The following is a 24170-nucleotide window of genomic DNA, read 5'->3' as shown; positions in this document are numbered from 1 at the left end:
GAAACTCATGTTGTGGGAGGAGACGAAGCAACGAAGATGACGAAATGCAAACTTCATGACCTAGTAACACGCAATCGCATCTCTGGAACTCAATCTCATCTATAATATCTTCTTTTTTCCTTCTATCGGTGAGTCAGCTCTGTTCATTATGTCTTCTTGAAACTTGCATGTTATGGAGTTCAGTTTGATTTTTCATTACGGGGGTAGATTCGATAGGGGTTGTTTAGTGTATTACACAAGGGAAAATGAGCATGTTGTAGAAATAGATCCAGCTAGGTGGAGCTTATTTGAAGCAACAGATATCGTGAAAGAGCTAACTGAACTTGAGCATTCAGAGTATTGGCTATGGTGGTATAAAAGTTCACTCACTTATAAAAGTTCTTGATGCATGTAAGTCGAACCGCACTACAAAATCACTCACTTGAAATTTTATCGATGCACGTGATTGTTGAATTATAATTCCTTATGTCGAAGCAGATTGCTTGACAGAGCAAGGAAGTGTCCAACCACCTAGTGTGTTAAGTAGTGTTAGATATTTTGGACTTTTATAGTTTTGGGATTTGACTTGAGGTCCAAGTTAACCTAAATCTATAAATAGAGGGGGTAACCCTTATTTTGTAATAGAGGTGAATAGAGTATTCACAACATATTGTATTCACTGTATTTTGCAATTGCAAAGTGAATAACAAGTTTTCTACAGTTTACGGGCAGAGAGAAACTCTGTAGAATTTATATTCTTCTTCTTCATCGTTCTATACACTCTTTCTTTCTCCATTGTTCATTTCTTTTCATTGCTATTGTGTGGGTAATAACAATCTTGTTCATCAAGATTGATTGAAATTCTCCATATATTTTGGGGGATTTCCAACATCTGGTATCAAGAGCTTCGGTTTAATCGATTCGTGGGAAGAAAATCACCATGGCAACGAATCATCCAAACAGACATTTTCCAGCAAATCTTCTGATTCTCAAAAACAACAATTATGAGAATTGGTGCAAGCAGATAAAGGTTGTGTTCTGTTATCAAAATCTTTGGGATCTTGTGAAGGAAGGAGTAGAACCGCTTGCAGAAGCCGCGACAGAGCAAGAAAAGGCTGCACATAAAGAATTGAAGAAGAAAGATTATAAAGCTCTCTTTATAATCCATCAATGTGTTGATGCAGATAACTTTAAAAATATTAGTGATGCAGAGTCAGCGAAAAGAAGCATGGGAAATTCTGGAGAAATCGTTTGGAGGCGCGGAGAAGGTGAAAGAGGTGAGGTTACAAACTAACAAAAGAACGTATGAATTGCTTCAGATGGAAGACAATAAAAGCATAACTGATTTCTTCACCAAAGTTACGAAACTGGTGAATCAAATCAAGGTATGTGGAGAAGTGTTGACATCAAGATCTATTGTTGGAAAGATCTTGAGGTTGTTGGCTCCAAAGTTCGACCACGTGGTAGTAGCCATAGAAGAGTCGAAAGATTTGTCAAAATTGACAAAGGAAGAGCTTCAAGGGACGCTTGAATCTCATGAACAAAGAATGGCTGAAAGAGTTGCAGGAAAGTTGAAGAGCGATATGGCTTTGCAGGCTCAATCAGCAAAAGAAAGAAAAGGCAAAGGAAACTGGAATGGCAACAAAGGCGGAGGAGGTTACAATAATTCGACTGGTCGAAATCAACAAGAAGGAAACTGGTCGAATCAGAGAAAACCCTGGAACCAAGGAAACCAAAGAGGTGGTGTTGCAGGTAGAGGAAGAGGTGGTGGTCAAAAGCCAGACAAAAGTCACATTCAGTGTTACAATTGTCAAAGGTATGGTCACTATTCTAGTGATTGTCTAGAAAAGCAGAAGAATCAAGAAACTTATGCAAAGCTGACGAAACATGAAGAAGAAAAGACATTGATGATGGTTACAACAAGAGAAAAAGAGAGATTTAAGGACCAGTGGTACTTGGACTCAGGATGCTCACAGCACATGTCTGGAAGAAAATATTGGTTTGTCAACATAAAGCCCTCAATAAAGAACATGGTGAAATTTGCAAATGACAACACTCTAGCAGCTGAAGGTGTTGGTGATGTTCTTATTATGAGGAAAGATGGCAAGAGGTAAGTAATTTCAAATGTGTTGTACATACCAGGCATGAAGAGTAATTTGCTCAGCATAGGGCAGTTGGTCGAAAAGAACTACAAGATGTCGATCGAAGACAAGATGATGAGAGTTCTCGACTCAAATGGAAGGTTGATCTTGAAGGCTTCAATGTCTTAGAATAGAACCTTCAAGATTGAGCTTAATGTGATGGAGCATAAGTGCCTTGCAACATCAGCCAGGAGAGATGAATGGATGTGGCATTATAGACTTGGCCATCTCAATTTCAAAGACATCAGAGATTTGAAGAGAAGAAATATGGTTTCAGGATTACCAAAAATCGACATTCCAAATGAAGTATGTGAAGAATGTGTGCAAGCAAAGCAGCATAAGAACAACTTCAGTAAGGATGCAAGAAGCAAGTCCAAGGCAATTCTTGAAGTCATATACTATGATGTATGTGGTCCATTCCAGGTGGATTTGATTGGAGGTAACAAATACTTTGTTACATTCATAGATGATTTTAGTCGAAAATTATGGTCTTGCCTGATCCAGAAGAAAAGTGAAGTGATCGAGGTATTTGCCAAGTTTAAATCTATGGTCGAAAGACAGAGCGATCGAAAGGTCGAGATTTTGAGAACTGATGGTGGTGGAGAATATGTGTCGAAAGACTTCGATGCATTATGTGTGAAAGATGGGATTGTGCATGAGGTGGTTCCGCCCTACACTCCACAGCAGAATGGAGTCGCAGAAAGGAAGAATAGAACCATCATGAATATGGTTAGAAGTATGTTGAAAGGCAAGCCTTTATCCAAAGAATTATGGGGAGAAGTTGTGTCGACTGTGACATATATCCTAAACAGATGTCCGACGAAGAAGCTAGAAGGAATCACGCCAGAAGAATGTTGGTTTGGTATCAGGCCTAACTTGAGTCATCTGAGGGTGTTTGGATCTATAGCACATAGACATGTGCCAGATTAGTTGAGAAGAAAACTTGATGACAAGTTGAGTCAGATGATCCTGATAGGATATCATTCGACTGGAAGATACAAGTTGTTCGACCCAATGAATAAGCAAGTAGTGATCAGCAGGGACATGATCATAGATGAGCTTAAAGAGTGGGATTGGACTGAGAATGTCAAGATAGATTCAGTAAGAATATTTTGTGATGAACCATCTAGTAAAGTCGAAAGAGAAGTTCGACAAGAAGAAGTCAGAGGTTAAGCAAGCCCAAGTAGACCTCAAAGAATAAGACACATGCCTGCAAGGTCGCAAGAATGTGTGATTACATCAAATGATGTGGTCGATGAAGAAGGTGAGTTAGTACATTATGCTTTCTACGCAGATGTCGAACCTATCAATGCAGCTGAGGCAGTGAAAGATTCGAAGTGGATGAAAGTAATGGACGAATAACTAAAGTCAATCGAAGTCAACAACACTTGGTCACTTGTCGAATTGCCCTAAGACAAGAAGGCAATTGATGTGAAGTGGGTATACAAGGTGAAGTTAAATCTCAAAGGAGAAGTGACTCGACACAAGGCGAGACTTGTGGCGAAAGGATTTCTTCAGAAAGAAGGAATCGACTTCGATGAAGTTTTTGCACCTGTTGCTAGGATCGAAACAATCAGGTTGGTTGTTGGTCTAGCAAACATGAACAACTGGCAGATGTGTCAGATGGATGTGAAATGTGCATTCCTTAATGGCCCCTTAGAAGAAGAAGTTTATGTTGCACAACCAGCTGGATTTGTGAAACATGATTGAAGCAAGCACAACGAAATGAGGTTCCATTATCTTCGAGAGCAGGTAGCAGATAGGAAGATAAAAGTGGAACACTGCAGAACTGAGAATCAGATTGCAGACATCATGACGAAGGAAGTGTAAGTCAAAGTGTTCAAAAGGCTAAGAGTTATGATGAATGTAGATAGCTTAGACACAATGAATTAGGTGGTGTGTTGAATTGTAATTCCTTGTGTCGAAGCAGGTTGCTCGACAGAGTAAGGAAGTGTCCAACCACCTAGTGTGTTAAGTAGTGTTAGCTATTTTGGGCTTTTATAGTTTTGGGCTTTGACTTGAGGTTCAAGTTAACATAAATCTATAAATAGAGGGAGTAACCCTTATTTTGTAATATAGGTGAATAGAGTATTCACAACACATTGTATTCACAGTATTTTGCAGTTGCAAAATGAATAACAAGTTTACCATAGTTTATGGGCAGAGAGAAACTCTGCAGAATTTATATTTTTATAAATTGAATCGAACATGACTTTTTCAAATTGATTGAAATTCTCCATAGGTTTTTGGAGATTTCCAACCGTGATTCGAATCAAACATTTTTATAAGTTGAATCACGCATGACTTTTTCAATAGTTTTTATGTTGGATGATCTGAATTCCTCCATATATTTAAAAATGATGTATTAAAATCTTTTTTTAAAACTATTTCACTCTCATATAAATAATAATTTTCTATCATAAATTCAAAAGAATACATTATGATCCTTAATTATTATTTTTTAACTTTTTCTTCGTCTCTTTGAAAACATATTGATCGTTGAGTCAATTTAAAGTTCTTGGGATGCAATAAATTAAGAATTTCTAAGTGTTGTAGTTGTTCGTAGTGTCAATTGTCTACTAAAGAAGAAAAGACTAAAAATTAGTTTTCCTATCTTAAGATTTGAAATTAGGTGTTTTTTTTTTGCTTCAAGATTGTTCATGTTTCATTGAAGTATATAAGAGATTATGGAAGCTTATAATGATGAGGTTGTTCCAGAATTGAAAGGTTGTAATTTTAAGAAAATAGAAGTTTTAATTTTGATTTCTACCTATAATGTTGGAATTGGAGTAAGTTGTAACTGAGGGAAATTCTTTCGAACAAATATCAATTAATGGACTTGATCCTTTAACATTTATCATCTTTGATTTTTTTATAATTGTAAAATTTTAAATTGTGATTTTGATACAGAAAATTTAGTACTTTTAATTGAAAATTTTCATACATCTACCTTGAATATATATATATATATATATATATATATATATATATATATATATATATATATATATATATATATATATATATATATATATATATATATATATATATATATATATATATATATATATTATCTTTTACATTGTTGAAAAAACCGAAAGAAATATGTATTGTTAATATATGAAAGAAACATATATTTTATATTTTATTAATATATAAAGTTACTTATTTTATATTCTTTTATCATTTTAATCTACAGGTATAAATGTTTGAGAAATTGTGAATTCAAATCATTTTCATAACCGTTGAATCATCTTCATCATTATAAATTTGTGATGACAAATACCGGTATCCCTCTGCATTTGAATCTTGTGAAAGAATAAATTGTTTAAATTATTAAAAATTAATAATATTGAGTGTATTCCAAAATGACAAGAAAAATAAGTGAAGATTAATTTTGAATTCAAAATAGACAACATTTGTGAAGTGTTGCAGTAAGTTTGAATTCAGAAATAGACAACACATGTGAAGTGTAGTATTAGGTTTAAATTCGAAAATATGCAAAAGTGTTGCAGAATGTGAAACAAGACAATATTTGAAAACTATTGTTGCTGGTGAAACATTGCAACATTTTATAAAAGTGTTGTTATATGCGAAACAATGCAACATCTAGCAAAAGTGTTGTTAAAAGTGTGTGTTTTATCAAGGGTCGCAATCTTATGAAACAATATTAATTTAGCCTATAAATTGAGCATTCCGAATTCATAAAAACACATTAGAAAAACATATATTCTTCACACAACATTCTTGATTTCATTTTCCTTATTTGGGTTTTCGTTGGTCTTGTGCAAATTCGAATATAGGCTGAATTATTCAAGATATTCTTGCGTTTCAACTATAAGACATTTGAAAGTGTTTGAAATACTTATAAGGAAAGTGATTTCTTTCACGATTCTAGCATCGATCAATTTGATTTAAATTAATTTTATAACATAAATATTGGATATTGCATGTATTTGTTTCTAATATAAAATTAAAAAATGATTAGATAAATAAAATACTTTGCAGTTACATGATCACATATTATGTTAGAAAACCAACCTTGAACCAATTTTTTTTTCATGCTCTTGCAATCCATCAGATAATTCTTTGTCAAAGTAAATACACTCTCACCAATCACATATTAAATAAACATAATTCTTTTGTACTCTTACAATCTATCACACTGATACTTTTACTTTGTAAAATCTCATGGCGCTCTGATTAAACATAAAGAGTTTCACATCAATGTTTGGATTTCACAACAATGTTTTTGAGTATCATAACGTATCACTTTATATACATGGATGGTGTTCGCGTTCTGATTGGACGTAGAGAATTTCTTGCGGATTGATGTGTTGACAATATCTTGAGCGATGTTACTTTATAAATAGATGACAAAGATACATTGAGACAAAACTGAATTATTTTCCCCCTCAATTTTGTAATAAACCAAGGTCTAATATTATTATTATTTTAAATAAAAAATAACCTAAAATAGGGACGTATCTTCTCAGTTACTAAATAAACCAAGATAATATAAGTAATTTTGTATATTAATAAAACATGAAATATATCCGGAATATAACAATGTTTCCTTTTACAAATTAAACATTGGCAAGAGGTAGAACAACAACAACAACAATAACAACTAAAACAACAACAACAACAACAACAATAACAAAAACAAAAACAAAAACAAAAACAACAGTATTATGTGAGATGGATCACAAGAGAAGAAAAAGAATTTGTTAAACGTGGGTGTTAGAAGAACAACAATACATAAATAAATAATTTTTATGTCTAGATATCAATGGGAAAAATTATTTATTTATGGTATGACCTATGGAGAGGTTCAGTTAGATTTAGGGAATAATCTAGTGAACGAATTCTTTTATAGTTAAATATGGGTAGCATATCCATCGCTTATTAAGAAAATCGATGAGATATATTATTTATTAAATATAAACTAAAATAAAAAGAAAGACGTCACTTTTAAATAAATAAAAACAAAACATGTTGCTAGTGAGATTCGAAAACAAATCATCTCCTGCAGCTCTCTCATGTTTTATATGTTGTTCCAATCTTAGTTATTTATGCAATAATTAATATTAATTATTTTTTATATTTGATCAAAATGAGTGGCTGAGATGGAGCATAATCATTTAACACATATAAACTAGAAGAATTTTGAAAAATCATTTTCACAATGTTAAATCTTCTCATTTATTCAACTCTTTATATAAATTCCATAGGTCATACCACCTAAAACTAAGAATCCAACATTTCATTCTAGATCAATACAACGTTTCATTCTAGATCAATACATATTTAATTGCAAGGTTGGTCGGCGTATCTTCATCTATTGAAACTCATTTTTCATTCTAGACACGTCATTTTGGCCATTAAAACTAATGTTTATTTATAAATATGATAATCTTATCTCAAGTTAATAAATTAAATTTACCATTGTGATATAGTTTTCATTTTACGGTATATGATTTTTAGGTAGTTGAAGTGATCTTTTGTTATAAATGAGAATATTTTGTCAATTTTCGAGACTTTTGAAATTTTAGGAGTGCTAGGTAACTTAAGAGGTGATCTTTTAATGGTTTGACATGTTATGGTCAAGTTATTTGAAAATCTTTGATAATTTGGTTTTTTTAGATAAAGTTGTGGACGATGAAGACTAGGAGGTCACAGGCATCAGTTTGACATGGAAATTGTATATGGGAAGGTCTTCGAATTATTCTTATCATTTACTCTGCTAGATTGAAGAACCCTACCTTTATTATTCATCAATAGCAACTTTTGGAGTGTCTATAATCAGTTTAGGATGGATTGTCATTTATACCCTTGTGGTGGAGTTGGTTGCTCCGTTAGTTTGAGTTCATTGATGTTGGATTCTAGGTTTGATTCACTCTTAAATTAGTTTGTTGGATGAGGGATGTGATTGTCTTTTAGACTTTTTCTTTTGAAGCTTTGTTCTTACTTTTTTGTGTAATTTTTCTTTGATTTTTGTCTAGTTTTCTTGGTTTAAGAGGGTGTGCAACTTTTTCCATTTTATTACCATTTTTTCCATTTTATTACTATTTTTTCTATTTTTCACAGTAAAATGCTATTTAAGAAACTATACCAAATGTGCTAATTGATTCGTATTTTTAAGAAAAAAGTAACAAGTAGGTATCCCTTATGAATATTTAATTGTATAGTTGGTCGGTGTAGATTGACTTCAAATAGTTTTATCTTAATGCTTGTTTATTACATCGTGTAGACAATATAAAAATATTTGTTTCACACTCTTTTTTTCTAAAATATAGTACAAGTCATTACTTGAAAGAATTCAATACTCGTACACGAAGCACCCTAAGAAAGGGAAAGAGAAAGAGAGACATTAATTAAGTCGTGTTTGTGGCTCACAAGTAACCATATCAGATACACAAACTCAAACAACCAAGACAATCAGCATTTGGTTTTATGGAGAATTCTAACCAGCTTTTCTTAGAACCTGAAATCACTCTTGTTGATGGTGCTGTTGACTACACTGGACAACCAGCTGTTAGATCCAAATCTGGTTATTGGAGATCTGCTTGGTTCATCATAGGTACTTACTTTCTTCTTAATAACACACCATTTTTTTCAGAACAATCTTTTGAGTTTGTTAATGTTATGTTTAGGTGTTGAAGTAACAGAAAGAGTGTCATATTATGGAATTCAGGCAAACTTGATATCATATCTAACAGGACCACTCAAACAGACCACTGCTGTAGCTGCTAAGAATGTAAATGTTTGGTCTGGAACAGCTTCTCTTCTTCCTCTCTTAGGTGCTTTCGTTGCTGACTCTTTCCTCGGACGCTACCGCACTATCATTATTGCTTCATTCATCTATATCTTGGTTTGTTCTATTCTTTACTGTTTCTTTTTATTTGTTTATTTATCTATTGCTGCTAAGAAAAACTAGAAGAAGTGAATGATCATTGGCCTAATATGAATCACAGGGACTGAGTTTGTTAACATTATCAGCTACGATTCCTTCCCTCGCCAAATCGAAATGCCAAGTTGATAGTAAATTCATATTATGCTCCAAAAATTCACAAGCAATCTTATTTTTCATCTCACTCTATCTAGTTGCTATTGGACAAGGTGGACATAAGCCTTGTGTTCAAGCTTTCGGCGCGGATCAGTTCGACGAACAACATCCTAAGGAGCACAGAGCCAGAAGCTCGTTCTTTAATTGGTGGTATTTTACTATGGTTGCAGGTGCTACGGTAGCAATTGCGATCCTGGCCTATATACAAGATAACTATAGTTGGGTTCTTGGATTTGGAATCCCTTGTATTGTAATGACCTTTGGTTTGCTTGTTTTCTGGCTTGGAACAATGACCTATAGGTATAACATTAAGGAAAACGAGACTAGCCCTTTTCTTAGAATCGGTCGCGTATTCGTTGCGGCTGCAAGAAATTGGCAAACTAACTTATCAAGCACGATTATTGAAGACGAATGTGACGGAATGCTTCACTGTCAAAGCTCTAAACAATTCAAGTAAGAACAACGATTTCGATTCTAATTAATGTTTGTTTTCTCAACTCTAACAAAATCTCTAATAGATTATAACTATTTTGACTTAACTTGTATTTTCTACATTGGTAGCTTCCTCAACAAGGCATTGCTAACACCAAAGGGATCCAAAGAAGGTAATACTTGTAGCCTTGTTGAGGTGGAAGAAGCAAAGGCAATACTAAGATTGGTTCCAATTTGGGCTACATCTTTGGTTTATGGTATTATCTTTGCTCAGGTTTCTACGTTCTTCACCAAACAAGGGAATTCTATGGAAAGAACAATATTTCCCGGTTTCCATGTACCGCCCGCTTCACTTCAATCGATTAACGGTGTTGCCATTATTCTCTTCAGCCCTATCTACGACCGCATATTTGTACCAATAGCACGGGCTATCACCGGAAAACCCTCAGGCATCACAATGCTTCAAAGGATCGGAACTGGAATTTTTATATCCATATTCACAATGGTAATTGCAGTCTTTGTGGAAATTAAAAGACTAAACATAGCACAAGAGTATGGTCTAGTTGAAGATCCTAATGCAACTGTTCCAATGAGTATATGGTGGTTGGTTCCTCAATACTTTTTGTTTGGTGTTTCTGAGGTTTTCACTATAGTTGGTCTTCAAGAATTTTTCTATGATCAAGTTCCAAATGAACTAAGAAGCATGGGACTAGCACTATATTTGAGTATCGTTGGTGTTGGAAGTTTTCTAAGTAGCTTTCTCATTTCTATGATTGAAAATTTGAGTGGCAAAGATGGTCATGAAAGTTGGTTTTGTGACAATATCAACAAGGCACATTTTGATTACTTTTATTCGCTTCTTGCTGGATTAAGTGTGGGAGGGTTTATTTTGTTCGTTTACTTTGCAAAATCTTACACTTATAATCACAAAGGTACCATCACACATGCATAATCATTGTTTATTTTTTCTATTATTTCATATTTGTAAACAAGTGTTGTTTGTTATGCATGATACAATAATGTTTTTTTAATATGGCTGATGATACAGAAATGCCTGATAACATAGATTAAGGTTTAATTGTAAAACAGGATAGAAATTTAATATATATGTGGATGACATTGTCGATAATGCAAAGTCTGTCGGTAACTTCTCATTGCAGTGGTTATTACAAAAACTGCAAGATGCTAATAAATCAAGATATTCTCTTGAGTGCTTGGACAAAGATGAGACTATTGCAGCTCTGATGCATATATAAAGTTGTTGGAGACACTAATTGCATCGCGTTACGTTAAGGTTTTTGCGATTTTGATCGGTACAGATGTCGCGATAGATTACGATCATCGCAGTGTGATTTACCTACAATTTATTATTTAACATAAAAAGTCTTCGCAGTGTGATATACCTACAATTTATTCTTTAACATAAAAATTGTAATAAAGGTATCGACATCGCAGCTCGTTTTTTAAAACCCTTGTCTCATGGTTTGCCAATTTTTGGTTCTCCATTGAAGTTGATCCCTATCAGGGGGTCAGATATTTTGAAGAAACTTTCTCCAAGTTTTCACCGCCAAGTTGAGAATGTGGCCATGAAATTAGATACTCATAATCAGCAAACTATACTGAACTTTGTTGATGATGTTGAAAGATTGATTATAGAACAGTTGCTGCTTGATCCATGATCTTGAACTTTTATGATGAATAGGAGAATCCTTGTTTATAGGAGGGGTGCAGGATGAATGATCCGTCTATATATATATATATATTTTTTTTAAAAAGTCAATGAGTTACAATTATAACACTATTAACTATTAATGTTAAAAAAATGGATAAAAAATAAAAAAATATTTATTTATTAGTTTTTTCATATATCTTCTCGATAATCATAACGAATATATGCATGTTATTTGAATCATTTTTTTCACATGAGGTACACACGTGTGTTGTCAAAAAAAGGGTCCTCAAAATATTAAGAGTTAAATATTAATAACATAAAACACTATTTTGCTTGGGATGCCATGATGAAATGTTCGATGAAATGTTCGTTCATATAAGCTGGCTTACTAAGTTCAACCTGTGTGAATCATAATTCATCGTTTTGTATCCCAGTGTTAATGTCAATAAACTTGCATTTAAATAAAGACACTTTAAAAATAACATAATCAATATCTCAAATCTCTTCAATGACCCCAAAATATTATTTGTGTCATTACATGATTCTTATCTTTTGAACTAAAGAAGTATATGGATTCAGGCTCAATCATAACCTCATTATTTTGCATGGTACAACGATCAATCTTTCATTTTGTATAGAAGAAAAATTTACTAATGTCGTATCCAGTCTAAGTTATTACATTAAATTTAGGCATATATGACATTCACTTAATTATTTCAGATTCACTCTCATTAATAGAAATCTTTTCATTAAACTAATTTATAAAAAATTTGTTATGATGTGCCAGCAATAATTTTTCACTCATCCAAGAGAATTTTTCCTTGATAAGCCTTTTGAGAGTGGATAAGTAAGGTTTAACTTTATCAACGTTATTTAATATATATATATATATATATATATATATATATAAATGTGCTTTTAAAACTACATCTCAAACCACTAAACAGTGTTTATAACATGGTTCGACAACATAACTCACATGTTATAGAGGAAAGGCTATTTCGCTTTGAAGAAAGTTTGTATAACGCAAATCCGAAAGGCAATACGGTGTAGGAAGCCTCTTCTAGAAAGATTCATATTGTCATCCCTGAACCGCCTGCATCTCACTGGGATGAAGCTCCAAGATCTCCAAACCATCGGAGAAGGCGGGACGTTAGACTCTTCCTCCCAATCCTGAAGAGGGTTGAGACAGTCATGTTCTACTCGCAGTCTCGACAAGCAAATACCGAAATCACTAGGAAAACCTTCAAAGTTGAATAATTATGATGGAAAGGGAGATCCACACTACGATAAATAACACTTTTATGGCGAAACTTTCACCTCGAACATGCCAAAAACCCAACGTAGAGGTCGTAGGAGCGACATTTTGATTTTTTTTTTTTATAAAAACAACAACATTTCCCTCAGTTTTATAAAAAACGTAGTAATATAGCTATAAGTGAGAGCCAGATTTTTCTCCATAAAAAAATAATAAACCTATTACCTCGTGTTTTTGAAAACCGGAATATAGCTATAAGGGAACACGATTCGAATCCCTGTAACTGCATTTAAGATTTTTTCAATGATTTCTCACTTGACGCCTTTTAATCTTTTCTTTTTTTCCTACTTAATTTTATTTTCATTTTTTCTTGTTAATTACTAAAAAAAAAATGTTATCAATAAAAACGAATAGGCAATAATATAAAAGAAAATATTTCATTAATTAAAACAGGACAACAAATAATCATTCCACATATTTAAAATTATGACTCCACTCAACTTCAATAGTATCACCATTAACTATCTCTAACTGAGAGAAAAGTTCAGAAAGAACTCTTCCATATGGTATGAGGAAAGTCATTTCCTTTCTAGAGATGATTATCATTTCCTTTAAGAAGTTAAAAATGGTAAGAGGAATATTAACTTTGATGTTCTTGGTAAGGAATAACAAGAGATGTTTGTCATCTCAAGTAAGCGTTTCTAGTTATTTCTCTCTTGGACGGAGATCTGACACTAGAAGTTGATACAAAACTTTTCCAATTAGTAAATAGAGTAGCAAGACTGTTGAAATTATCCTAGTTGACATAAATTAAACGAATGTGATATGAGTAGACTTTGTTGAATCTATAATGTTCAACACAACAACCTTCATTTTTACCGTTTATTGTCTTATCAATAAGTTGCAGAGTAATTGCGATAAGAGAGTCATTGATATAGGACTCGATTGACTTAGCATCATGACCAGATGGTCCAACAGAGGTATTTAACCATAAATCTTTGATGAGATTAATGTAGATGGATCCATGAAGAATGTCAAAGTAAACATTCAACTTTTGTTTGCGAATAATTTTCCTTAGATCAAAACCTTTGTCTTTCAAATCAGCAAAATCAACAAATTTTTCATTGATAACGAACAAAAGATTTTCATCTAAGGTTATTGAAGACATTTTTGAAGAAAAGAAAAGACTTTGAAACTAGGTTTGAAGACACAAAGAGTTGGAAATGAGACGTTGAAACTATAAATAATAAAGTGGAGAATGGGAAGTGAAACAATCAGAGAAGTTCAAACGCCTCCTTGAAAATCCAAAAGACATGTTACGTTTTCTAATGCGCGTCATGATTTTTTTTTTAGAAATAGAAACCACATATTACCTCGGTTTTTAACAAAACCGAGGGGACAATCAACTTATTCAAAAAATTCAAGGGGAAAACAATTCAAGAACATTTTCTTTATTATTATAATTTTTTTTGTAAACTAAATGATATATTCTGTCAGTTTCCTTAATAATTGAGGGATAAGATAATCAGATTTTACTATAAAAGCACTCGCTAAACAGATTTTACCTTAATCCTAACTTATATGTAGTCGCTCCAAACTCGAACGCATCATTCTTTTGGAATTCATCTCATAAGATGGTGTTGATGTTATTGTTGCATTCAGAAGCTTGAAAAAGTTTTCTATGATGGATTGCAAGTGCAAAAAAATATTTTTTCAATGTTGGAATAGATTATTCCTTTAGAAGTTGGACGCATTCAATGGTTGGAACAGATAACTCCTAGAAATAGGATGTCTGTAATATTTGGAACACATAACTTCTTACACCAAAGTTCTTCTTTTGTTGTATTATTGTTTTTAAATATTTGGTGTAAACAATGTAATTTTTTAATATAAAAAATAATGTTCACCTCAATTTTTAACAAAACTGAGGGGATAACTTAACGTGATAATTTTAGATATTGATCATCGTCCTTAAACAAATCTTTGTCGTTCATTTCATGATTATCAATGCTTATTTGAACTTATTCTCACCCCTTTTTCATGTTGTTATGTATGTGCTCCTTTACTCCTCTAGAGTACAGATAATCAGGCAACTGAGTAAGAGCTTGAGCTTGAGGACGATGTTGTGCCTCTTTAGTTGCTTGTCGATCGAGTCTTATAGTTGGAGTCACTCTAATATGTAACACGAGGGGAACAAACTGTTATGTTATTTATTTTATGTTGCATATCTTTCCTGCGGTTTTTGATAATGAACCACTTTTCAAATAACGTTGTTGAGGCTTTTAATGCCAAGTTTTGATAATTTTATGATTCTTATCAAATGTTTTCATTTAACTTATGTGGTTCATATGCGGTTTGATTGTTGTTGAGTAACGTCCTACTTAGAGGATATATGTGTTCTACCATGTTTTATTTAATTGTTTGTCGAATTGGGAAGTAGAGTGTTACACAACTCACTGAGTTATATTGTACCATGAAGAGATGGAAGAAACGTGACAAAGATGATTTTCCTCCTAGATAGTCACACTAGTACTAGAAGACTTTGATTTAGGCCTAACTCATATGGTTCAATTTGTGAGGGGGAAATCATCAGATTATTCATTAAATTTACTTCGAAACTATTTAAGGGAAGTCGAAAACCTATAATCCAAAAGGTGCATTAATAAAAGGGGATAATGCATTCGTTGTATTTACTGCAAATCATTTTATCTTCCTCGGGGACCAGTATGCCCTAGTCAGAAGAATAACTCACTTTAAGAAAAACTTTTTCAAGTGTACACTCGCGAGCAAAAATATAAACGATAGGCGAAATTGCAGGGTCTACCCAAGAGGCAGAAGTATCCCCTTTTGATTTTTGACACATGGTGTGTACCACTTCCATCAGTTAAGAAAAATGATATGTTGCAAGAATGCAGATGACGAAAGGACAAAGGTAATGAACAAAGGAACTATATAACTATTTGAAGAAGATCATGCAGTGTCTTACTGAAAGGAACGAAATATGCAATGTCAACGATCCATTTTTCTTCAGAAAAAAAGCTCAAGTACTCTACCTCCCAAATGTCATCATGATATAACATATGAGAATGACCTCTCATCTTGACTTTTCACTCAAGTCGGGATGCGACCGACGAAAGAAGACAAACATAACAAAATTGTCACCCTATATAGCAGAGGCAATGACTTGGGGGACAACTGTAATAGGATGATCAGATAACCAAAAAGTCATGACTCAGAGAAAACATTGATCCATCGCGTCTCCCACTGAGGGACACTATCCTAGTCTAGAGTGCAAGTGATCTAAGCCAAAGATCCATCAGACGAATCCCCGTGCTTCACGCCTAAAGATTAGCAAGCTGTTATAACCGCCCTACTACATAAGAGTGAAACACACCATTTCTCAAGTATGATTTAAATTTAAACTTCAATGATTCATCTTACTCTCATACTGACTTGAGTTGCAGTGTTAACCTTGTAGGTCAATCCCTTTTTCACCGTATCAAGAATTCAAATCCATCGTTTCATTCGCAACCTCCGGTCATCGATCAATTTTGATTTTCTTGCCTAACGAAAAAAAAGAATATAAATACAAAATCCTCATTTTATATATATATATATATATATATATATATATATATATATATATATATATATATATATATATATATATTTTTTTTTTTATTTAACAAATTTAGAAAATAAAATTTATTTATAGTAAGCAATAAAGATAGTAGATATTATTAATGTTGAATTTTGCATAAAAAATATTTATTTGAATTAGATTTGAAAGGTTGTGAAATGTACAATTTAAATGAGTATTATATATATGACTTTAATGGTGATGCATTGACAGTGTAAAAAAGTTTTACACTGTCATCCAATAAGAATATATCATTTTGACATGTCATACAAGTATTTTAAAATTTTCAATCTCACTTGAGAGGATGCATGATCGTGGTTGATAGTATAAAATAAATTTATACCATCACCCCTCCTCTCTCTCTCTATATTCAGTCAAAATTATTATATTTATAATATCATATTAGTATTTAAAATTAAAACTAAAATTAAAATTTATAAATACACAGTTTTTTTAAAGAGAAAAATGTGATATGTTGATGGTCTAAATTTATTTTATATTGTCAACCAACGATTATGCCTCCTGTCAAATTATACTGAAAATTTTAAATTATTCATATGATATATCAAAATAATATAACTTTTTATATGACATATTAAAATGATATATTTTTATTGGACGAGAGTATAAACTATTTTGTAATACAAGAGCATTATTATTAAACCATTTTTTTAATTATTAAAAAAACATTGAAAAAACATCGACAGTGAATCGTAATGTAGAATGCAAGTATTTGAAACTCGTCTGATATCATCATCATCGTATATGATAAAGCCACACTACGCGGTCCACGTCATCATCCTCAACCTCTTTCCCCACATTACAGAAACAACAAAAATCCTCTATCTCTCTCTCTCTCCGATTTGAATCTCGCTGACTCGGAGTCTTCCTCTCTGGATTTCTTATTGAAGATGCGACGCGCTGCATCCAAGAAAACGGGTCAATCCAATTCCAACCCCTCCGTCAATTCCTCCGCCTCGGATCTATTCCGCTCCGGTATCTTTTCTTTTTAATTCCTTTCACCTTCTATTTCTTTTTTCCAAAACTTATTTCTTTCTGTTAATTCATCTTCAATATCGTTGATTTATACTCTACCCATGTCTGTTTCTCCTATTTATTCTTTGATAATTCAAATTGAGGTTAAGCTCAGATTAAGGGGTTAGGTTATGCATTCTCATGGATATGTTAAAGTTGATTTTTTGGAGGTCAACCCTTCTCGTTGATGTCTCTTTGAAGGTTAATTTCTGATATAGTTCTGTAGGGTTTGGTTGTATGCAATCTTTTTGATTCATATGTTTGCAATGTCAATAATCAAGTTGCTTTTATGTATTTTGAAGCATATCTCTTGTTTTTTAATTACCTGTGTATTCTTGCCTCTTTTCTGTTTTGCTATTGTGCTATCATGTTTCTGCTGTTGGCTAAACATAATTGGGCTGGTATGTTCTAATTTTTCAGCTTCGAGTAAAGCTAACTCAAAGGAACTGGAGCGAATTGATAGTCTATTTTATTCGTATGCCAATGGATCTAGTGGGGTGATTGAGTAAGTATGCTTCAAGTTTTGTAATTCTGTTGATGTTTTCTCAATTCAAATTTCATATCTTGGATATTGATATTGGTTGATTAATAGCATTCAATTAGTGGTTACTTACGGCTGTAAATGAACTGTTATAGCTCCAAGTCCTTACCACAACACTCGTAGCCTGAACTCAATTTTCCCCTCACTTCCTACAGTTTGATCCTACACTTTATTTGTGCCCCACCGTCCAAACAAGTCTTGTCGCGATCAGTGTTGTCAATTGCAGATTGCAGAAAATAGTTTAAATTCTGGTATGCTGCAAAGTTATTTCGCTGCTATAACGGTTATTTGACAACATTTTGCACTAGATAGCGCATTGCAGAACAAGAGTGGTTTGTTCAAATTCCACTTCGTTATAGCATTGTAGCACCACTATAGCTGCTATTTGACAACACTGGTCGTGATCAAACAATGTCATTAGGTTCTGCTGACAGACAGGCACATATGCTCCAGTGACAGACAACCGCCTTCACGTGGCTTCTCTAACATGGGTATCATCATGTTCCTGATGTTGTCAATGGACACTGATCTAGATGATGTGATGTCAATCAAAAGCTGCCACATGAAAAGGAAACATGGTGGTGGATGTTAGAACTCTGAAGCGTAGGGGATGATGGTGCTCTGGCTCCTCTATCTGGCAATGCCCGACCCTCATCTTTTTTGCTGCTTAATATTCATCATTTTCCTTCCCATGCCATTTCTTGAATTAAATGAGGACATTTATGACCTATTTTGATATAAATTTTGTTTTGCAACTTCTTATTGAGGGAATTGCATGCTGATTAATGAAACTTCATAAATTTTATAATTTTGTTACAGCCCAGAAGGAATTGAAGCACTTTGTGCTGATATGGAGGTGGATCATACTGATTTGAGGATTTTGATGCTCGCGTGGTAAGCTACAGTTCTTTTCTTAATTGTCCTTTAATGCCATATTTTTATATCTTTATCTTAAGTTTATGTTTGGAGTTAATGAAGACTAAACATGACAGGAAAATGAAATCTGAGGAGCAAGGATATTTTACCTTGGTATGTATACTATCATGTCCATTGCTCTTAACATTTCTCTCAGAATTATTTCAATTTTTAAACTTTGGACCCTAAGTACAGTTTCATAGGTCCTTTACTTATTGTTCTCTAACCACAGTGCGTAGCATATCAAACTGATCTTAAGTTCTGTCCTTTTATTAATAAAATTTTATACATTAAAGACACCAATATTTGGAAATACCCGGGTCTTGGTTATGTTTGGTACAACACAATCATGTAGTTTTGGCACCTTGTTCCTTTCCCCTTCCTTATACTGAATAACTTTTAATGTAACACCTATATATTTTGTAGGATGAGTGGAGGAGAGGCTTAAAAGCACTAAGGGCTGATACAGTAAGTAAATTGAAAAAGGCACTTCCAGACCTAGAAAAGGAGGTATGATTATTTGAGTGATACTCTTGTAGATAGATTTTGTTATTTATAAGAAAATATTTTATTATTTGCTAACTTTTTATATATATATTTTTAAATTTGACATCTAATGTGAAGGTCAGGAGGCAGTCAAATTTTTCAGATTTCTATTCATATGCTTTTCAATATTGTCTAACAGGTAAAATTTGATGTGATTTGGATAAATTGATTTTAGCAAAGAACTTTTCTGTTTGCTCATTTACTACACTATATATCCTATATCTAACTTTTCCAATTTTACCAGAGGAGAAACAGAAAAGCATTGATATAGAGAGCATATGTGAATTACTTACTCTTGTTTTGGGTTCAACATTTCCAGTTCAAGTCAGCTTATTTGTGGAATATTTGAAGGTGAATAATTGATATATCACGTTATTGTTTTTGTTCTTACTTATGATTCTTACTTGTTTTCATCATGTATGGTAGAATCAAAATGATTACAAGGTCGTAAACATGGACCAATGGATGGGATTCTTCCGGTTTTGCAATGAGGTAGCTTCTTTTTCTGCTACTTATAGATTGCTTTTTTCATAATAATTATCAAGAGGGTGATATTGCTTAACCCTCTTTCACCCACAGTAATCATATCTTACATGTTTATGCACTGGTCTCATATGGCCCCATTTTCCCCCACATAACCACATAAGATGTCACACATTTGTTGTATTCTTAACCTCTTTCTTTGGATTTACAATCTTTTCACAGATAAGTTTTCCGTCGCTTAATGACTATGATCCCGAACTTGCATGGCCCTTAATCCTGGATAATTTTGTTGAATGGTTGCGAGAAAAGCACACGTAATCTGATATATTTCAGCCATCTGATTCTCTGTACCATGCAATCCCTGGTATGTGAGTTCATTAAATGTTTTAACCATTGAGTTTAATAGAGAAAATATCTGTCAATATAAAATAATTTTACACCGACATGTGCATATGTCCTATTTTCTATCAACCATTTATTTATTATTGTTGTGGTTTTTCAACTCTTTATTCTGTTTCTAACTTTAACCTGTGTAAATTGGTTTATTGACAGCACTCCTTTGAACAAGAGAAGCTGTTGGATTACCGAATCAGATGGGTGCTTTATGGCTCGTTTATTGTACTCAACAAACTATACTGTACTTCTGTTGGCCCAGTTTCTTAATGGGGAATTCTAAATATAAACTATTGTTACTTCTTTTTTTAAAAAAACATTTCATCTTATAGATGCAGTTGAGGTTAGATACAAACTTGTACTCTGTAATCATTACCAATGTCAACATCATATATTCTATTCATATCATTCACCTAAGAGCTTCAATGCTCTTGAGCCTCTAGTAGTTTGAGAAGTTAATGTAAGGAAAATTGATACTAGTCTTCTATTTTCTTGATCCATGCCATCAAGTGTTTTGTTTACAAAATAAAAAAGAATGCCAACATTATATTGGATCTCTTAAACAATGTCTCAAATTTTTAGTCTTATACATGAAGAATGCATGTGGCTACTGGCTATAAAAGCTAAAAAGAAACATGAAACAGAGTAACATGGATTTTTACCTGTTTCATTAGTGACAGGCATTATTTTGAGTCAAAAGTAGTAGTTCTATAACATCTAGTTTTGTTGACTGAAATAGAGGTGAAGTTGGAAAAAGTGCATGGTCCAAATAGTTAAAGTCATTACCCTTAAAAGAAAATGAACTATAAGGATACAGACAGAAAATGACAGCACCAATTTTCTTTAGTCTATTGTTTTTCCCTCCTAGTGTCACTCACGTTGCTTTTGGAAATAATAATAGCAATGTGGTATGTATCTAAAGCATGTGTGTAAAGGAACTGAAAGAGGATGAAACAGAGTGATTGTCAATAAATGTTGGCCATTTATGACTTGGACAGATTAACAAAAACATAATGTCTATTTCCAAACAAACTCATTCAAGCCATTTTTCAAGCTATTTTTTTAAAGAATTTAACACTGTTGCATGTTTAGGATTGACCTCTAGTTAAATTGAAAGAGATTTCTTAAATAATTATTCACTTCATAAATGTTTAAACATCTCCTTTTTTTGATGCTGGAGAATCTCTTTGTCTCTTTTTGATGTGTAATTCTATCAACTTTTTCATTTCTTTTTCCTATAAATCCCACCTAAGAGTTAGATGAGGGCCCCATTTCTTGATAAAAATAAAAAAGCAGCATGTATGAGTCCATGATTCCTGCCTGATTTTTCGATATAAAGCCTCATTGGATATAAAAAAAATGATACTACTAACAAATTTCAATTAAAAATTCAATCTACAAAAGCAACTTTTGCAAAATTGATAAAAAAAAAAAAAAAAAAATTGAAACATTAAGATGAAGAGGAAGTAATAATCAAAGGTGAAGGTGGAGGAAGAGCTCTTCTTGTTCTACTTCTTCCTCTTCTTAATCCAGAGCTAGTAGAAGCTGCTGGTGAAGATGATGCTGAAGGGGTTGAATTTGAAACAGTAACTTTGTTTGATTCACTTGTTAATGCTTGTTTAATTTGTTTCTCTTCTTCACATTGTTTGTCTTCTATTCTATGATGATGTCTAACTTTTGTTGAATTCAATGTTACTGGTAGAACACAATTGCATACAAAACCTGTTAACAAATAAGAAAATATTATTATTTATGTTCAAGGACTCGACTTTCGAAATTAATTGAGGGTGAAAAACTAAAAAAAAAATCTCATAACTTTTATTTAATTCTTTGAATTAATTTCTTTAATTAAAATAGTTTTTTTTATTATTTTATTTATTTATTTATAAATATTAACCATTTATTTAAATTAATACTACATTATAACAAAATTATTATTTAATACACTTTTCCACATTAATACTCCAACACCACTACTACTAATAATAATATATTGCACAATCTCATTCTTCTATAATATTTTTTAAATTAGTATTTACTTTTATTGAATATGAGTTTAATAGATATGTCTGACAATTTAATTCAATCCTATTTTATTATGCTGGTTTTGACAAGATATTCAATATAGTCCTAATATAATAACTTTTCACAACAGTCAAAATATAATCATATATATGTCATTCAAATGATTAGAAATCTGAAAATGAAATACTACATATAAAACCTAAACCTACTTCCATTTTCACCCAATAATATTTAAACTGCATTTTTTTTTACAAAAACTTTCTTATTCTTTTTTCGAGGAAAAATTATTATTTCTTGACTATTGACTTTTCCCAACTAAAATATCTCCATCACTCCACATTTATAGCAAATTAAAATACCAATAAATTGACCAAAATCAATAAAACGGCTCCATGTTTCAATTTTATTTTTTTTACAATACTAAAAGTAAAAAAGAAAACAAAGAAATATTATTAAACTTAAAAAAAAAGACTTAATCCCAAAGAAAAAGAAGTGTAAACTTAAAGAATTCTAATATTCTAGAATTCAATCTAAAAATTTACTTTTTGAATATAAATTATTTAAAAAAAGTGAATCATATTATAGTAATTGGTGAAGTACTAATCAATTTGACCTAAAGGGAAACTCATGAGTCACTTTCACCTAACCAATTATCTTAGAGTGTAAACCACTTGATGAATATCCAAACGAAGAAAAAGAAAAAGCATTGAAAATGAAGTAAGATAGATGATACTACTTACCAATTCTAGCAAGACGATTAACCCAACTAGGTATAGAATTTCCAGTGAGCTTAACACAAGCATCATTGCAAAAATGGTTACAATTTTTTGTTATCAAATTGTAAGCATTTCCTTTGTATTCACCACCAAGTTTTTCCATCAATTCCTTCACTTCATTAAATTCTTTATCTGTTTTTCCAATCAATATTGTTTTTCTAAATCTAAAACCTTCACACTTTTTTGGATCTCCTTCAAATATTCCCGTTGATTCATGCTCATGTGCCCCAAATGCATACTCCACACCATGAACTAAAAAAACAAAATATAATATTTTATATTTATTCTCAATTATCATAATTATTCATTTTTCAGATTTATTGAATAACTGATGTATTACGAAGGAGACCCAGATTGTAGATCTGAGGTGGTTTTGGAGAAATGAGTAAGAATTAAGTTTTTTTTTTTTGTTTTGTTTTCGGATAAATTAAGGATAAAGGTTTGTTGTTTTTTTCGGAGAAAATGACGAACCTTGAACGCCGGAATGGTAAACTCCGAGACCAAGCCAGTAAGCGTAACCGTTGAATGTTGTCAGATCGTACACGTTAAGATACACCGGCACCGATCCCGAAGCGGTGCCGTTTAGTGAAGCTTTTCCACAAAGTAACATTCTGCGGCGGCGTTTTTGCTTCTACTTCTATTTCTTCATGATAGCCGGAACAGTTTTTTCTTCAATTTTTCTTTAAAGTTCTTCACTTTTCTCAAAAGGGTATCTGAATTTACAATAGAAAGAAGATGAGAAATGAAAATTGAGTGAGTGGTTTTGTTTTGGTTGCTATTGGGGCTTACCGGCGGCGAGTTTGCCGGTGGTTTATGTGAATACTAGTTTGGAGCATGGTTTTGTGTGTGTAACTGTATTTATAAATTGAGGAACCTTTGATTTCTGATCTGTTCTGAAATTACGGTTTTGCCGTTAAACATGAGCTGGTATAGGATGTACGGTACGATATATTTTTATTCGTTATTTTGAAGATTTAAAATAAAAAGGAAAAGTTTGATTTTTAAAAAAATAAAACAGTAATGTTTGCTAATAATTATAGCCTATGAGTGGGCACCCATATTGTAAATGATAGAATAGAACCACTTAAACTTCATCATTAATGCATTATTTATTTATAAATGTATTCTACTCACTGAAATTTTTGAATGAGTTATATATGATATGATAGAGTAATGTATTTTTATTGGATGAGAGAGTATTTACACTATAAGTGTGTATCTTAGGCAGCATTGTTTATAAATATTCACCCATTTTTAAAAAACAA

At 32.4% G+C, this 24170-nt stretch overlaps 3 protein-coding genes across 3 annotated transcripts; 2 read left to right on the top strand and 1 right to left on the bottom strand.

The window, feature by feature from the left end:
* Positions 1 to 8409: 8409 nt before the first annotated feature.
* On the top strand, positions 8410 to 11021 carry LOC127105368 (protein NRT1/ PTR FAMILY 5.10). Its single transcript, XM_051042542.1, has 5 exons — positions 8410 to 8703; positions 8777 to 8994; positions 9098 to 9642; positions 9751 to 10553; positions 10782 to 11021. The coding sequence occupies exons 1-5, from the start codon at positions 8577 to 8579 to the stop codon at positions 10808 to 10810; spliced, it is 1722 nt and encodes a 573-aa protein (XP_050898499.1). The 5' UTR covers positions 8410 to 8576; the 3' UTR covers positions 10811 to 11021.
* A 5874-nt stretch (positions 11022 to 16895) lies between these two features.
* LOC127105369 (uncharacterized) lies at positions 16896 to 20546 on the top strand. Its single transcript, XM_051042543.1, has 10 exons — positions 16896 to 17187; positions 17647 to 17731; positions 18587 to 18661; positions 18760 to 18796; positions 19109 to 19192; positions 19307 to 19367; positions 19473 to 19579; positions 19655 to 19720; positions 19934 to 20075; positions 20264 to 20546. The coding sequence occupies exons 1-9, from the start codon at positions 17103 to 17105 to the stop codon at positions 20027 to 20029; spliced, it is 696 nt and encodes a 231-aa protein (XP_050898500.1). The 5' UTR covers positions 16896 to 17102; the 3' UTR covers positions 20030 to 20075; positions 20264 to 20546.
* Positions 20547 to 21428: 882 nt separating this feature from the next.
* On the bottom strand, positions 21429 to 23848 carry LOC127105367 (deSI-like protein At4g17486). The gene is made up of 3 exons (XM_051042541.1): positions 23377 to 23848; positions 22870 to 23157; positions 21429 to 21826 (listed from the first exon to the last, which is right to left on the bottom strand). Exons 1-3 carry the CDS (start codon positions 23513 to 23515, stop codon positions 21555 to 21557), a joined length of 699 nt encoding a protein of 232 aa, XP_050898498.1. The 5' UTR covers positions 23516 to 23848; the 3' UTR covers positions 21429 to 21554.
* Positions 23849 to 24170: the final 322 nt, after the last annotated feature.

The sequence above is a fragment of the Lathyrus oleraceus genome, chromosome 7, assembly GCF_024323335.1.
Source record: "Lathyrus oleraceus cultivar Zhongwan6 chromosome 7, CAAS_Psat_ZW6_1.0, whole genome shotgun sequence".
NCBI lineage: Eukaryota > Viridiplantae > Streptophyta > Magnoliopsida > Fabales > Fabaceae > Lathyrus > Lathyrus oleraceus.
This window is presented reverse-complemented; position numbering and strand designations above follow the sequence as displayed.

Bases quoted from the DNA above. Each gene is read 5' to 3' on its own strand.
- LOC127105369 (XM_051042543.1), top strand. From the start codon at position 17,103: ATGCGACGCGCTGCATCCAAGAAAACGGGTCAATCCAATTCCAACCCC. The intron at 17,188-17,646 runs GTATCTTTTCTT...CTAATTTTTCAG, and splicing joins CTCGGATCTATTCCGCTCCG to CTTCGAGTAAAGCTAACTCA. The intron at 17,732-18,586 runs GTAAGTATGCTT...ATTTTGTTACAG, and splicing joins GGATCTAGTGGGGTGATTGA to CCCAGAAGGAATTGAAGCAC.
- LOC127105367 (XM_051042541.1), bottom strand. From the start codon at position 23,515: ATGTTACTTTGTGGAAAAGCTTCACTAAACGGCACCGCTTCGGGATCG. The intron at 23,158-23,376 runs GTTCGTCATTTT...TTGTTTTTTTAG, and splicing joins TTACCATTCCGGCGTTCAAG to TTCATGGTGTGGAGTATGCA. The intron at 21,827-22,869 runs GTAAGTAGTATC...ATTTGTTAACAG, and splicing joins TAATCGTCTTGCTAGAATTG to GTTTTGTATGCAATTGTGTT.
- LOC127105368 (XM_051042542.1), top strand. From the start codon at position 8,577: ATGGAGAATTCTAACCAGCTTTTCTTAGAACCTGAAATCACTCTTGTT. The intron at 8,704-8,776 runs GTACTTACTTTC...TGTTATGTTTAG, and splicing joins ATCTGCTTGGTTCATCATAG to GTGTTGAAGTAACAGAAAGA. The intron at 10,554-10,781 runs GTACCATCACAC...TTCTCATTGCAG, and splicing joins TTACACTTATAATCACAAAG to TGGTTATTACAAAAACTGCA.